Source organism: Anticarsia gemmatalis, chromosome 8, assembly GCF_050436995.1.
Source record: "Anticarsia gemmatalis isolate Benzon Research Colony breed Stoneville strain chromosome 8, ilAntGemm2 primary, whole genome shotgun sequence".
Taxonomy (NCBI): Eukaryota; Metazoa; Arthropoda; class Insecta; order Lepidoptera; family Erebidae; genus Anticarsia; species Anticarsia gemmatalis.
In genome coordinates, this window is record NC_134752.1 from 8711180 (window position 1) to 8726632 (window position 15453).

Sequence of the window (15453 nt, forward strand, 5' to 3'; positions counted from 1 at the left end):
GATGAGAATAGTGTTAAAACGTTGGCTTATAATATAAGTAGAGTTATTTAACATAAATTATTAAAATGTTTTTGATAATTCAGTCCAAGTTTAAATAAACATTTACAAATAAAATGCTTTAATATCGTCAAATATATATGGCTCTGCTAACAAAAACGATACATATACCTACTATAATAAAAAAAATGCAGTACGCCACCAGCGGCACATTATAGAACTAACTGATATAATAAAACGTTAATAGTTATACTACTGCACGCTAGATGGCGTTGCATCAAGTTTTAAAAAGAAGATTAGAGTCTTAGGAAAAGTAATGTAAATTGTACACTCCATGACACTCATAATTATAATTACACTTTTGGACTATTTTCTACTTTGCTCAAGGTCTGTTTGGCTGTTTAAATAAATTAGAAATCATCTTGATCAAGTGGCGCTCTACGACTCTACAGACAATGCTCTCCATTGGCAAACTAGTACTCAATAACACTACTAGATGGCGCTACATGCAGCTTAGTTTTCATGATAACAACTTAACGTTCTTTTTTTAATACCCATGCATTACAGTTGTAATTTGCAACTATTAATTAAGGGTAGCTCAATAAAAAACATCAATGAAAAATTTAAGTTAAAACATTTTTCTTTAAGTTATCAATTCTATCAAAGCCATATGAATATTGTAAACTATATAACAGTTAACTACATGACATTGCTCTTAACTGGACTCTACCTTCAAATTTGGCTATCCTAGATAAACGAACATTGCCAGCCCGTTACGGCTTAAAAGATATAATATTCTTCATTGTGGAGTTCAGTACTCTATGTACTAAAGAACAGTACAGTCCGACTATCCTTTTGGTATGCAACATAAATGCGTAAGCAAACAACATATTTAAATAATTTAAGCTTTCTAAGAAACCTATTGTTACGTTTACAACAAAAGATTGCTACTCATATTGCAAATACATTATTCAGTGCTACAAAGTAAAATAAGACATTCTTAAAACATTACTATACTTATTACCGTTATTATAATACAATACACTTGCGATTTATAGCGAGTAAGATGATTTTGTTTGTGTCAAATTAAATTGGTACTAAAGTTTCGATATTAAAACATATCACGATTATTAGTCGAATCTATTAAAAAAGGATAACCCTATCTTATAGCATCTTTAATTACTTAACTCTACTATTTCTTAATTTATCTGAAGTATCTCCAAATAAGACCAAAGTGTATTTTTTTTTCTGTCTTCTGGGGATGTGCATTTTCTGGTAGGTACTTAATCCATAATGGTGACTTGCGTGACGACACTCAAAGAGTCAACATAAACATTATCTACAACTAATCAAAAGATCACGCAAAGCCTTCCAACATAAGACATTCGAACTATTCAATATTTAATACATTTCCTCGTCTATAGAAGTAATATACACATTAGTCTTCTAGCAATCTAACGTCGTACTTTAACATATTCAATCATCAAGACCTACCGCAGGTTTCACCTAGAATAAAAACGTACTTGAAAAACGTATTACCATTTTCCACTACGCACATCTATATTTAGACATCTGTGATCAAATACGGAAGGACCTCACGATTGCACGAGTCACGATGCTGTGAGCAGAAGCTCATAGAATTCAGATTGCTTGTAATTTGTCATCGCGTTAGTCACTAATGGCTACCAGTCGTTATAATTCTGTGGAGGTATGGCCTAGATGCCCGAGATACTTGAAGAATAGCTCAGTTAATAGCCAATGTTAAGTTCATTGTTTTAAATTTGAGGCTATATTAGGTCGGGGAAAAAGTCTTTTCGCATTATAGTATGTATGAACTTGTAATAAAATCTTTTCTCTACACAAAAAAGTTCGATAGTTTTGTACCGCACGAGCTCACTGAAAGAAACCTAATGCACCGTGTACTCATTTGTGATTCTTGAAACCAAAGAAATTTTATTACAAGTTCATACATACTATAATGCGAAAAGACTTATTCAACAACCTTATAGATTTCACGGCATTATATTTATAACAATAATTAACTTTTATGTATTTATCTACTACTAAAGACTGCGGTAAACATGGACTTTTAAGTGAATGTTTATGCTCCAAGTACGAGCCAATTCATGTGAAATTCTGTATAACTTTTGAATTTTCCAGTAATTTTAATTAGGTCGTGGTTGTACAAGCGTCATAGAATAAAACACTGACCCCATTTCATTTATTGTGTAATTCTTTAAAAAAAGGACAGTAAATAAAATACCATATTCAGCTTTAATCGGTACTATTTCTTCAAGACATAGTAAGTAGGTACTTTAGAATCAAACAATGTTGCAATAATTACTTTCAAGAACTGCGAAGCTTTCGGTAATCCATCTTCCCTCCTACACGAACCTTATCTCGTAAAACCTACGTTACTTTGGCCTACGATCACTCATGCATATATTATTATGTACCTGACATACATTGCTTCAAGTAACATCTATCTACCATAAAAAAATACTTATACAAGCGAACATTATTATTTCTTACAAAAGCATAAACTAAACTAAGCATTTAACGGGCTCTAAGAGTAATTTTGCAAAAACATACTGACAATTGCAGGAATATTAGCCCGATTTAGTGTCAGCAGAACTCTGGTAGACTGCTGTCCAAGATCGGAATCAAGGAGCTATCATCTACATGGATCATGTACACAACAAGGTCTTTCAACCCATCAGCTACATTTGTTCTTTGAACAATTTGAACTGAACGGAGCGTTGAAACATGTGGCAAGGAGATGTCAAAGTAGATATCGAAAACGTCTGAACACGACAGAAACAAAATAGGGAAGACTGGTGCAAACGAGAATAGGCTTTTGAAAAGAAAATAGAAACACTTCCTTCTACCTACGTACGTGTATAGAACACTGCATCTCACATTCACCGCATTTCCCGTTCATAGTTATTAAAGGGATATTTACACATATGACATAATGTTTTCCTTAAAAACAATAGTATTTATTGTTTGTATTGGAGTGAATGTTTATTGAGATGATTCACTTGGAAACGACGCCCTCAATCTCGTTTGACTCATAAATTGTTATGTTAAAATTGAGACCACCTTCTTAGTAGTATAGACTATAATTTTTAATTATATTACAGTTCGTTAAATTAATGTGACTTTAGTCTAGCAATTTAGTAAAGAGCTTTCTAAGATCCACAGCCGTCGGAGATATACAAATTCGGTATTTACGAGTAGAACATCAGTGATCCGTGGATTATGCATCTGATGCTGGCCGGTTAATGCAGTTGCATCTTTATGTAAACACACATTAACAATTATAATCTAGATACAGGAACCGACAATATAACTACAAACATAATAAAGAAAGTACATAACACCATTGATCAGCCACAAACGCATATAATAAACCTATGTTTCGTGCAAGGGATTTTCTCAACTGCATTAAAAACTTCTATCATTAAACCATTTTACAAGAAAGGAGATAGTACTGAAGTGCAAAAGTACTGGCCGTTGCGTTAATGCCAATTTACCAAAGAAAGATGTGACTACTGTTTCCAAAGGAAAAAAACAACTTTTAATACAAACTGCCTACCTACATATTTTGCTTAACACATAAATGGTGAAGTTTACCTTTAATTTCGTACAAAACAGTAATTAATTACCTTTTTCCCTTTAAACCTTTTTTAGTATTATTAATGAACTGATAACTGCGTTTATATTGTTTTACAAGGAATATCCTGTGTCCAAAATGGCATTAGTAACTACAATTATTTACCTTTAAAAAACAGAATAAAAAGAAGGACTTGCGCATGCATTTAACCTCACAGTTTTTTAATAAAAAGGTATTATTATTTCATTTTCTTATATGTATAAGATTTAAGTTACAATATGATATCTAGACACGCGGCAAGCCAAGTTCAAGCATACATATATATAAAACGCGAACCATCTCATCAAAATATATAAAAACATTATAGACGTCAATGTAGACGCTTAGACAGGACCGTTATAAACTTGTAAATCAGAAGCTTCGAATTCACATAATACTTAATAGTAGATACAGTAATTATAGTTAGTTACTCATACTATAATAGTATCTACTTCTCTCCCAAATAACACAAAATTGTCCAAAACTCTAACAACGTTCATTGTAATCCTAAAATAAACCTCTCGAAAAGGTACAATATAACGTGATGATCATTACGAATAATGGCGATCGGAAATGGTAGAAAATTAATTGCAGCTATTTACCCTACCATTTTAGTACGATACATACGTAATCTTTATAGGATAATGATGACTGATAAATTAGAGAATAACTGACAAAATGATTGGTTACAATAATTCCTCAGATTGACTAATTATGTAATTAGAACTTGTTTGGAAACATTTAACTATATATCCCGTAATTTGTTATTACTGCAAGCCAATCTCGGATTTCTCCTGTAAATAAAAAAATATATATCAGAAAAATATCAGTTTTTTGATAAGTGTCAGTTACCTTAAGATATGGATTTCAGACAGATATTTTATGAATATCATTTTGTCCATCCGAGTATGCTTTTAATAATCAAATCTTTCTTTCGTATTTTTCCTATATTTTTATACAATTAATAGGTACCTACATCACGTTTTGTCATGTTACAAGTGCTTCAAAACTCGAAGGTCGATATCAATTTCAAAGTAAAATTTTGTATGAAACATAATAGGTCTGTTAGTTGTTGACCCTTTTGAATGTAGGCATGTAACAGATAAGTGGGCACCTGCCTTACTCTGAAACCAGACACAAAAGACCACACCCGGCTCTACCAAGGTATATGATATGAAGTGTGAAAGTTCTAGGTCAAACAGTAGATTCAGTAGCTTTTATCTTATTTATAGATAGAATATCTTTAATAGTAAAATACATTGACATCTTACAAATACATTGACATCTTACAAATACATTGACATCTTACAAATACATTGACATCTTACAAATACATTGACATCTTACAAATACATTTTACTGCTGCCCGAATACGGCTTCGACGCGGCTTATCTTTGAAAATTATACACTCAAACTTTTCTTAAAAATCATTATATTATTATATTAGTAAAATGAGAGAAAAAAAGGTCAGTAAATTTTAAATTTAACGTAAATAGATAGATATACGCGGCGAGGGGACTTTATATTATTATAAGCACGTGATAGTGATGTTTAGTTGACATAAGATAAAATAAGAGTTTATCCCTCGGTTTGTAGCTCTGCTACTTTGAATTAATTGCAGACACGCGACGATTTGATACATGATTTCCCACGGCTATCAATTGTTTAAAAAATACAGCAATGAATTGATTAGCGTGTCATAAAAAAACTAATTTCTGTAAAGTAAAGTTTATGTTAAATACGGAAGCTCTAGTCTGAATATATCAGAGCACGAAATCGCATGAATGCATAAATTAAAAAATATAACAATAAAATATTGTCAAATTGATTGACAGAAAAATAATCATACGTGTTACTAAAAAACGAGGTCACAGGAAACACTAAGGGTCCCCTTATACAATCCCGTTACAATTAATAAGTAATAACGGCTTAACATCCACATTGTTAGCAAGCCGAGGGGGGTGACAACGGCTACCGGCTTTCAATCTGAAACTATTGTGTGTGACCATCGAATTGTATGATTCAAAAACTTGTTCAGTTGTCCCAATAAATGAAAGACTATTTTATCATATATTTCGGTTATTTAGCACGGGTTATGAGCGAATAATGTTTTTTCTGCTATGCTTAGCCATCTTTTTACTGATGACTGAAGATTCTTTTTTCTTTTTATAGCCCATGACTGTCCCACTGCAGGGCAAGGGTCTCCTCTCAAACGAGAGGGAGGGTTTAGGCCTTGAGTCCACCACGCTGGCCGAGTGCGGGTTGGGTAAAGAATATTATCATTGCTTTTCCTATTTTCTGTGCTCGAGTCTATTGAATATTTTGTTGTCAAATAAAAATTATATTCCTCAAGTTATGTCTTTAATAATAAATCATTTTAAGTGATTGGAAAATAGTTAATACAGGCTGACCCGCGCAACTTCGCTTGCGTCACATAAGAGAGAATGGGTCAAAATTTTCCCCGTTTCCGAAACATTTTTTACTGGTACTCTGCTCCTATTGGTAGTAGCGTGATGATATATAGCCTATAACCTTCCTCGATAAATGGGCTATCTAACACTGAAAGAATTTTTCAAATCGGAGCAGTAGTTCCTGAGATTAGCGCGTTCAAACAAACAAACAAACAAACAAAGTACAAACTCTTCAGCTTTATAATATTAGTATAGATTATTTTATATTTCGGTTATTTAGCGCGGGTTATGTTCGAATAATACATCTTCTGCTAAGCTTAATCACCGTTACTGATGATAGAAGAATATTAACATTGCTTTTGCTATTTTCTATCTATTCGTCTATTGAATATTACGTTGTCAGATAAAAAAATATATTCCTTAAATAATGTTTTTAATAATACTTTTTTTTGTGATTAGAAAATGTTTAAATTAATTAAATATAAACTTGTTGTCTAGTATACAGTAAACTAACAGTCTGTCTTTTATTTATTTTGGTCTTCTTTGGTAAACACGAAAGCAAAATACTATTTTGTAAAGGATGATCGACAGTAGAGAGATGTGTCTTAAAACGTTTCAGTCAACAGTTTTCATAAACAATGTTTGAGTTGTGAGTCACTCGGGAAATCCTTATAACAGTCTGAAAAATCCCATATATTTGTACTCCATAACAAACAGATGTGGTTTGTTTAACTCTTTGTTTTAGCGCTCTTACGCACTAGCGGCTAACCGCGGGGGCGGCTATTTTAATTTACTGATAGCTTGGATTAACAAGTAAAATTTTTTACTTTTTACCCTGGAAAATCTATTCACGCATAATTAATATGGCTTTCAGTTCTAAGATTTTTTGTTTATAAATAAGACTTGATTTACGAAAAGACGAATTGTGATTTCAAATACAAAAATAATAAAGGTCATGTTAAATGTGTGTCAGAAATAAAAAAAAATTGATACACATTTTTGATATCTAAATTTTGACAGCTGTGTTGTGGATATATAATTGCAAAATAATGTACACACGACACCCTTTCAACAGAACTATAGAATTCATACAAATAGATGAGAAACGTATGGATAACAACAAGCTGGCCCTCGCCATCAGGGATTAAACCTTTTAATCGAGTTTTATTGTTATTGTATAGACGCTTCAGTCGAATTGTCCCCTTTTATGAACCCCTGGTACAATATTTTTTGTATAAACCCTTTATAAATACAGTTTAATAAGTCAATTTTCCTGCGTTGTAAAAGATAAATCGTTTTCAATGTTCATTTGTTGATTTTTACTCTCTACAATTCTTTTTGATTGCATTTTATTTAGTTTAAAATGAAAGGTATGGTTATTGCATAAAGACAGATTCTCAAAAGGGCAAAACTACGGGTTAATATAATACAAAACAAAAAAGCCGTGGTTTTATCTTCATATTTCGTGAAATAAAACTTTCCTACTCTTAACTTAATACAGTTATTAAACATTTACTATCTTTCTCCGAAACAATACTTAGAACTTGTACGTATACAATCCAATCTTAAATCATTCATACATTTTCTCTTACTGGAAAGTGAATCGAAACGATATCAAGATGCGAGAGCGTTGACAGTGAACGCGGCCAAGTGCGAAACCGTGTCGGGTTTCAAGATCAATCAATCATATTAACCCACTACGATACAGTGATAACGTAGGCCTCTTATTGACCGTTATTGGGAAACTACTAACTGTTATTCTACTAAAAAATAGGCAGTATTCTATTTAATTGGAATAAAAATAAAAAAAAAATTAACTAATTAATGTCACACTGCTGCGCAAGGATCTCCTCCTGTCATGAGGAAGGGGTTTAGTCTTAGTCCACCACGCTGACGTTGGTAAGCTACGTTTCCCTGCATAAAAACGAATGCATTATATTATCTCTTGAAACTAAACGCAACGGTAATACGGATTATTACTGTTACTTACGTACATTAAAATTTGATTTACCGATTCATAGCATAATAAACTAGTAGGTATATTTGACAGACTATACCAGTGCAATGACCTTAATCACGAACTGATTTTTCTTTTATTCATCAAACAATGTCCTAAACAGATCACGTTTATTCCCATTACGTGTCGTATTGACTCTACATTGCCAATTTTGTTTGTTGTACCTACTTAATGTAAATAACAAAAGTACTTATTACCTATATTTTACCAGAAGACTGTTGTAAATATTGTAACTTCGTTCCTGTGAATAGAATTCCCGGAAAAAATATGTGTTTTTTGAAGTAAATATAAACTATCTATGCACTAAATTGCATCCAAATTCCCGAGTCTGGTCATTAGTGCTTGAGTAACAAAAATCCAAACTTTCGCATTAATAGTAAGTATGATTTGGTATAGAAAATACTAAATTAGTTAACAAAAAAGAAAATATTAGCAATTATAGAAAACATATAGTAAAAAAAAAGTAGAAAATTGTGTGTAATTTAATTAACAATAGTTAATGTAATTACAATAACTTTCTTCAAAGCTATGATATTTCATACGCGTATAGTTGCGGCGCCGTAACTTGATGCTTTGATACTTGACTGTTTAATATTAGCCTTGCATTTTCACTTTATGTCTGAGTATTATTCAATGATAACAATCTTTTCCCAAGACAACCGTTAATATTTAAAGTTATAGTAAAAACGTTGGTTAGATGTTGAGACCCGTAAAACTGTAGCTAGAATTGTGTTGTAATTTTAATAAATTAGGCATAATGACTTACACGATGTTTTAATGTAAACAATTTGTTGAACGGATTAAATTAATGTAGCGTAAAAATTACTAATTTTATAACCGTTACGCGTTATTTCAATTGAATGTGCGTAACTTAGATTATCAAATGTTACATAGTTAAAAAAACGGTTTTTGTTTACAAATGATTTGGCCAGTAGATATTAAAATAAACAAAAGCAAGGTCGCCGCTGAACAAAAGCTACCATTAGGGACTTCCGTTTCACTCGTGATTTCAAATTTGTCAGTTGAAAGAACTCCAACGAACCCCATTCAGCATCCGGTACAGTTGCATGTGTGCGCCACTATCGATTCCCTGAATCGTTAACAACACACATTTAACAGAAGGACCGACCCTCCGTCTAGCCAGGGGTGAGATCGTGACCTTGAAGCACCCTTACCGTGCGACATTACATACCAACCTCTATAAATACGCTTAACGTCGCTGCATGCAAATGTAAATAATTCGCGTGTTTGTGTTTGCATCGGACACTTAATACATTTTGTTTGTAGATAAGTTGGTCGGGATTGATTGTTTTATATGTTATGTTACGGTGAGATGGTGACGTCGTGCTGTGGTCACGCGCGTAATTCAAGCCCGCAAAGAAGTCTCGGCGGCAGAATTGCTCCGGCGTCAGTCGTATCGTCCGCGCCGTCCGCGCCGCACGCTCCCCGCCGCGCACCCATCGACGATGCTAACACTTGTGCTTCTCGCCGCCGTCGCCGTCGCGGCCGCGCAAAACGAATCTCTCCCGCGACCACCCGTGCCTAGACGCGAACAGTTTCGTGTTATATACGAATGGAACGCCATAGATTTCGAATGGAAATCCCCGGAAGACCGCGAAACCTCCCTCAATACAAGCCGATACATCCCCCGAAACGTTCTAATCTCTGGCATAAACTTCTACCAAGACGATTTGTTTCTAACCATGCCGAGGATGCTGGACGGAGTACCTGCGACTCTGGCGACGATCCCCGTGTCGCCGGTGGACACGGCGCCGAAACTACGGCCGTTCCCTAGCTGGGAACAGAATGTTGTCGGCGACTGCAAGGCTCTACAATTCGTTCAGAACGTTGAAGTCGATAAAAATGGTATAATGTGGATCTTGGACAATGGCAGAGTTGGCACTTTAACTCAAAACCCCGACCCCAAGTGCCCTCCTTCGCTTGTGCTTATCGACCTCAAGACCGGCAAGAACGAAATGGAACGTATTCCGTTCCCGCCTGATGTTGTTAACCCTAACACTACATACCTGAACGATCTCGTTGTGGATAATCGAGATGGGGATTACGCGTATATCACAGACAATAGTGCGGTTGATCCTGGTATCATAGTTTTCCGACGAAGTGACAAAACATCGTGGAAAGTTCGCGATACTCCGTCAATGTCTTCAGTCTCCGAGGCCACATTATTCCGCATCAATGGCACGTCCGTCAACCTTCCAGTGAACATCGATGGCATCGCGCTTGGACCACAATATCGTACAGAAGATGGTAAAATTGACAGAAAAGTCTATTACTGCCCACTGTCTAGTTTTCACCTGTATGCTATCAATGCGTCGGTTCTACGTAACGAGTCGTTAGGAAAAGTTGGAGACGGTGCACTGCGATCCTTCGTAAAAGATTTAGGAACCAAAGCGTCACAAACTGATGGAATGAAAATGGACTCCACCGGGCTGCTTTTCTACGGATTAATCGGAAACTCGACTATCGCAGAATGGAACTCTACCGTTGATTTCCGCGTCGGTCAACGCACGATCGCCCGCGATCCTAATTACATTCAGTGGGTAGATAGATTCACTTTCGATAGCAAAGGAAATGTGTACGTTATAATCAATAGACTGTACAACTTCGTTAAAAATCAGGTGTCTCTGAGTGAAGTTAACTACAGGATTCTGAAGTCACACACTGGTACCAAGAGTTATGTGTTTGGGGAGGACTTGACGGATAAAGTGGAACCACAGAACGCCGCCGCGACGCCTGCCGTGGCCACCTCACTAGTGCTGCTAGCCATCGCTCACCTCCTCGCCTAAGTCACTCGACGTTTCAAACACGGTCTCGTGTGACCGCTGCCTTGAAAACCAGTGCTTGTTATGCGACGCTTGGACTGATGCGTAACACCGTACCAAAAAATATTTAAGTTACCTTGACCTCGGGGTCCATCCAGTGATAATGCGCATGTAAAAACGCTTTGTATAATATTACTTTAGATTAGATATTGACATAATGTAGGTATAGAAGTACCATGGTAAGATCATCGGTGACCTTTCTTGGAGAGGTCGTGCCGAAGACGAGTCATGTCGGTGCGAGCCTAAAGGTCGAGGACATGTTGCCAAATGCCGTGGCTCGGCTCAACAATAAACATTCCAACTATTTCTGTAAGGTGCATCCGAGCACATATTTATTTATACTATGTAACACTTAGGGGTATGAACGGAAGATCTTTTAATTGTTGTCGAATATTAAAAACAAAGAAAAATTATGATGAATGAATTTGAATCGGATATTGTGTGTTGGTAGATCTAGTGTAAGATCTTTGGTGAACTGTATAATATAAAGATTGTAACTAATACTGTATAGTTGTTGTGTGGACGCGGCTGTGTGACTACGAATAAACGTGTTTATCATATAAAACTGTTTGTAGTTTTTATTTGCGAGAGAATACATAGTTCGTGCTTCAAGTGTTAACTTGATGTGTCTGCGGAATCCTGTTAACATTGACAAGGCTAGCGGCAAGGAGTTCAGGTTTACTATACAAATAAGTAAATAGGTATAAAAAAATGTTACGTTGATGCTTACAAATCGTACTAATAGTATTTCGTGTGTGTGTAGTAACGAAACAATTTAATAGTGATTGCTAGAACGCGATTTGCAACTTACGAGCAATTTCCTAGAACACTCGTGTTTGAACCGTTAGTACGATGTTTTATACTAAAATAACAGTAGAATAAAATACGTAATTTATTTAAATATCAATGTTAAATTCGATAAAGGTCCTTTAATGCCAAATTGGAATTCGTACACTAAATACAAATAGAATCCTATTCTCTATTACACTACGTCGTATTGCCGACAATTTTATGAAGGGTAGACAAGGGTTTAGACAGCGGGAACATTATTGAACACCTGCTAAAACTACTTCACTTTATTGCCATAACGTGTTCTGTTTACAGAATAATACCGTAACGCTTGGCCGTAGCAAATAGTCCGGAAAGAAACATATTTATTAAGATTATTGCGGACGTAACTTTCAATGTTGTGTCTTTTCCATATCTCTTTAACTCTTTGTATTATGCCGAAGTGTAAAATAACATAGCTCATTATCGCAGTATAATTAGTAGTTTTAGCCATCGTAATGATTACAGCTGCAAATAAAGTGTAAACAAAGTTTTGACACACATTTATATTTATATCATAAAAGTAATTTGTTTGTTTAGACGCGCTAATCTCATGAGCTACTTGCTTGTTCTTAAAATACTTTCATTAAATTATTAGCTTATATATTTTTATAGCCAGGAATTCGCGCGAATCATATATGTCTGCAGTAAAAAAGATTCAGTCTACTTATGTTAATTAAACATAAGTACCATGTATCAATTTAGAGAGCTATCAACAAACTTGTGAACGATAACAATGTTCTAAGATAATGACAAGAAGATGATAGCTAATCTATTCTACACAATAAACGTGTGAGAAAGGAAACTAATATAATAATAACTGTGATTGAAATACAACTTCTATGTATCAATAAAAATTGTACTTCTGGCGTGTTTACCCAGGTCACATACAGTTAACCTTAACAAGTTATACATTAAAACCTTAATTGGGAATCGGTCTAACTATTAGTGAAAACTGTATGAAATCGTGATGATTAGATTTCGAGTTTATCGTGAATAGACGCGGCGAGAGCTCTTGAATTCATAATTTGTAACGTAAAGGTAATATATGCTATTGCTATGCATAGGTTTCTTATTCTTCTATTACGAGAGCGAGTTTAGGCCTCTATCCACCACGCTAAGCGTGTGTCTATTGGGCACTTTACATTCCTTAAAAAACTCTTTGATGTTTCATTAAATTTTCCTTATTTCTAATCGTTCCAGCAAGTCAAAAGTATTTTTCTAAACATAAAAGTTTGAAAAGTCCGCGGAGTGTAGTTTAAATTTAACTCACAAATGGGATTTATTTTCCTTAATTACTGTTTTAAAATCGTGGCAAAACAAAGACTTTAGAAGTTTACATATTTCTCAATCGTTTAAGGAAATAATTCGTCAAACTATTCGTGTTTACGATGAAACATATCGTAATAGAGTTGCTGTCTCTTATTGTTTATATTCATAACATGACGTTATGTTTAAATATTTTAATAAACAATGATCAGCGGATCAACAACAAACATCGTTGAGTGGGTGCTGTGCATCATATATATTGATGGAAAATATTGACATAACATATACATGTGTAATCCGGTGAGCAAGGACGTACTTGCAGTATCTTCGAGATGAGTATAAAAAGGTATGAGTATCCAACTAAAGAATGATTTTGTCTGTTTGAAATAATAATAATGAAATTTATTTATTACGAGTTCAGTATTAAAATATTTTACTTATTATTATACTGTTATCTATAGACTTCCCTATATTCTTTCAGTTTCTGTACAAATTGTTAAATAATATTAGCAAATTCTTATAAAGTTATCCTGTTAAACTTTTCATAGTAAGTATACATATAAACTACTAATATTAAAACCCAATTGGTTAAAAGTGAAGATGTTAAAACTCAGGATTATATCTCCTAAAATAACAAACAAAATTTCATACTATTGCACCACTAAAACTAGATATTATATGAGATTTCACCAATTTAATTAACACACTATTTTTTCGTCATCAGATCAGAATCCTTTAAAACGTGTCAGTTATCCTCCAATAACACAAAAATACGATGAAAACATTAATAATAAGACAGATCTTATAAAAAAAAATCAAGGAAATATCTAGAAGATTACATAAGGAACAAAACAAGTCTATAACAAATAGCGAAGTGCATTAATGATGAGCAGTTATGAACAAACCATCAATTAACTATCCAAGCACGTCAATCTGTTCAACCATAGTCACATTAAACAACACTGCTAATGGAAAACTGCAATAACATTAACTTATTTATTCTCATAATCGGTTATTTATTAATTTATTTGTTTTATTAAGTTGTTTGTACTTATAATGTTATCTATTCTGCGTAATACTCAGAAAGGACTTAAGTTTTGTACTCGGTGGCATTCTACATTTATTTACTTACCCCTTGACTTCCAGCTAGGCAAGAGTGTCCTTCCGACCGAGGGAGCTAGGGAGGGCGGGGACATTGCATGCCCTCAAGAAATGTGTTAAACAACATGCTAGGTTTTATCACGATATTTCTTTTAACCGTTAAGGCAAGTGATAATTATTTTTACATCACCTCCATATATAGTAACTACTAATTACACATTTTTATATTCAGAACTTACAATTACACCTCTATTATTAAGAACCTGAAATATCGCACTTCTTAAAGCTTTAGTGTTAAGTTGTATTTTAGGTCCAAGACAAACCAGACACCGTCAAACAATATTCATATGCAAATATTTCGAAGGCATACTGTGATTGGGGAATGTTTGGTAAATTGTTATGATTAATAACTAATAATAACCCTGATGAACATAAAGGTAAAAGTTTATCTACAGTTCGATATCAAATGTTTCTATCATAAAAAGTCTATTAGCACATTGGTTGTTCGTGAATGCGTGAAGTCCAGTGTAGTACAAAATTAATGGGCGAATCGAATTACTTATAAGAAATTCTAACGGTTTTGGGATTTCGTGCGGTCGACCTAATACTTTGTCACAATTTTATCCGCTCCACAAAGTTCAAGAAAACGAATACTCGCAATGAGATCTTTGCTACTATTTATAGCCGATAGCATTTCGTATCCATTCTCGTGTATTTTAAAATAAAAGTAAGTAAGTATGTATAGTTTGTTACAAATATTAATGGAATGTTTTAGTATAAATGAACAGCTAAGTTGTGTAAAGTTCCTGATAATTGCTAACTTGAGGGTGGATTATTACGAGCATATCTTTTTTCCTTTTCTTGAAGAAACGGAAAGCTGCTTTATATTGCTATTATTAATATCACATTAAGCTGAAGCAATGACCTAAACTAAACCTTTACCATCAGAAACATGTTTATATCACATAAACTAATTATGTTTAAAATCCCACAGTTTCTCTTTCAGAAAACAAAAGTGAAAAAACATCAAAACGTTAGGAAACTCAGCATGATTTTAACATCATAGATAAGCCATGAAAGAGACAGATACAATTACTTTTTTAAATAACAATCCGAAGATGGAATGTTAAATTAATTTATAATTTGCGTAAAGAACCAATTTTAAAGAAATTAGGCCGCAGCATTGTAGGCCACATTTTTTGTTCAAGACACGCAACGAACTTGAAATACAGAATATATCCTAGTGCTTATAAAAGAAGTACATATATAACAATACGTAGTTATTTTACCTAGAATTGGACAATCGTTTTAATGTAATGAGTCTTGGGCAAT

General features: G+C 34.0%; 1 protein-coding gene across 1 annotated transcript; it reads left to right on the forward strand.

The window, feature by feature from the left end:
- The first annotated feature begins 9471 nt into the window (after positions 1-9471).
- LOC142974968 (dopaminechrome tautomerase-like) lies at positions 9472-11488 on the forward strand. Its single transcript, XM_076117561.1, has one exon. It carries the CDS (start codon positions 9547-9549, stop codon positions 10885-10887), a length of 1341 nt encoding a protein of 446 aa, XP_075973676.1. The 5' UTR covers positions 9472-9546; the 3' UTR covers positions 10888-11488.
- The last annotated feature ends 3965 nt before the right edge of the window (positions 11489-15453 follow it).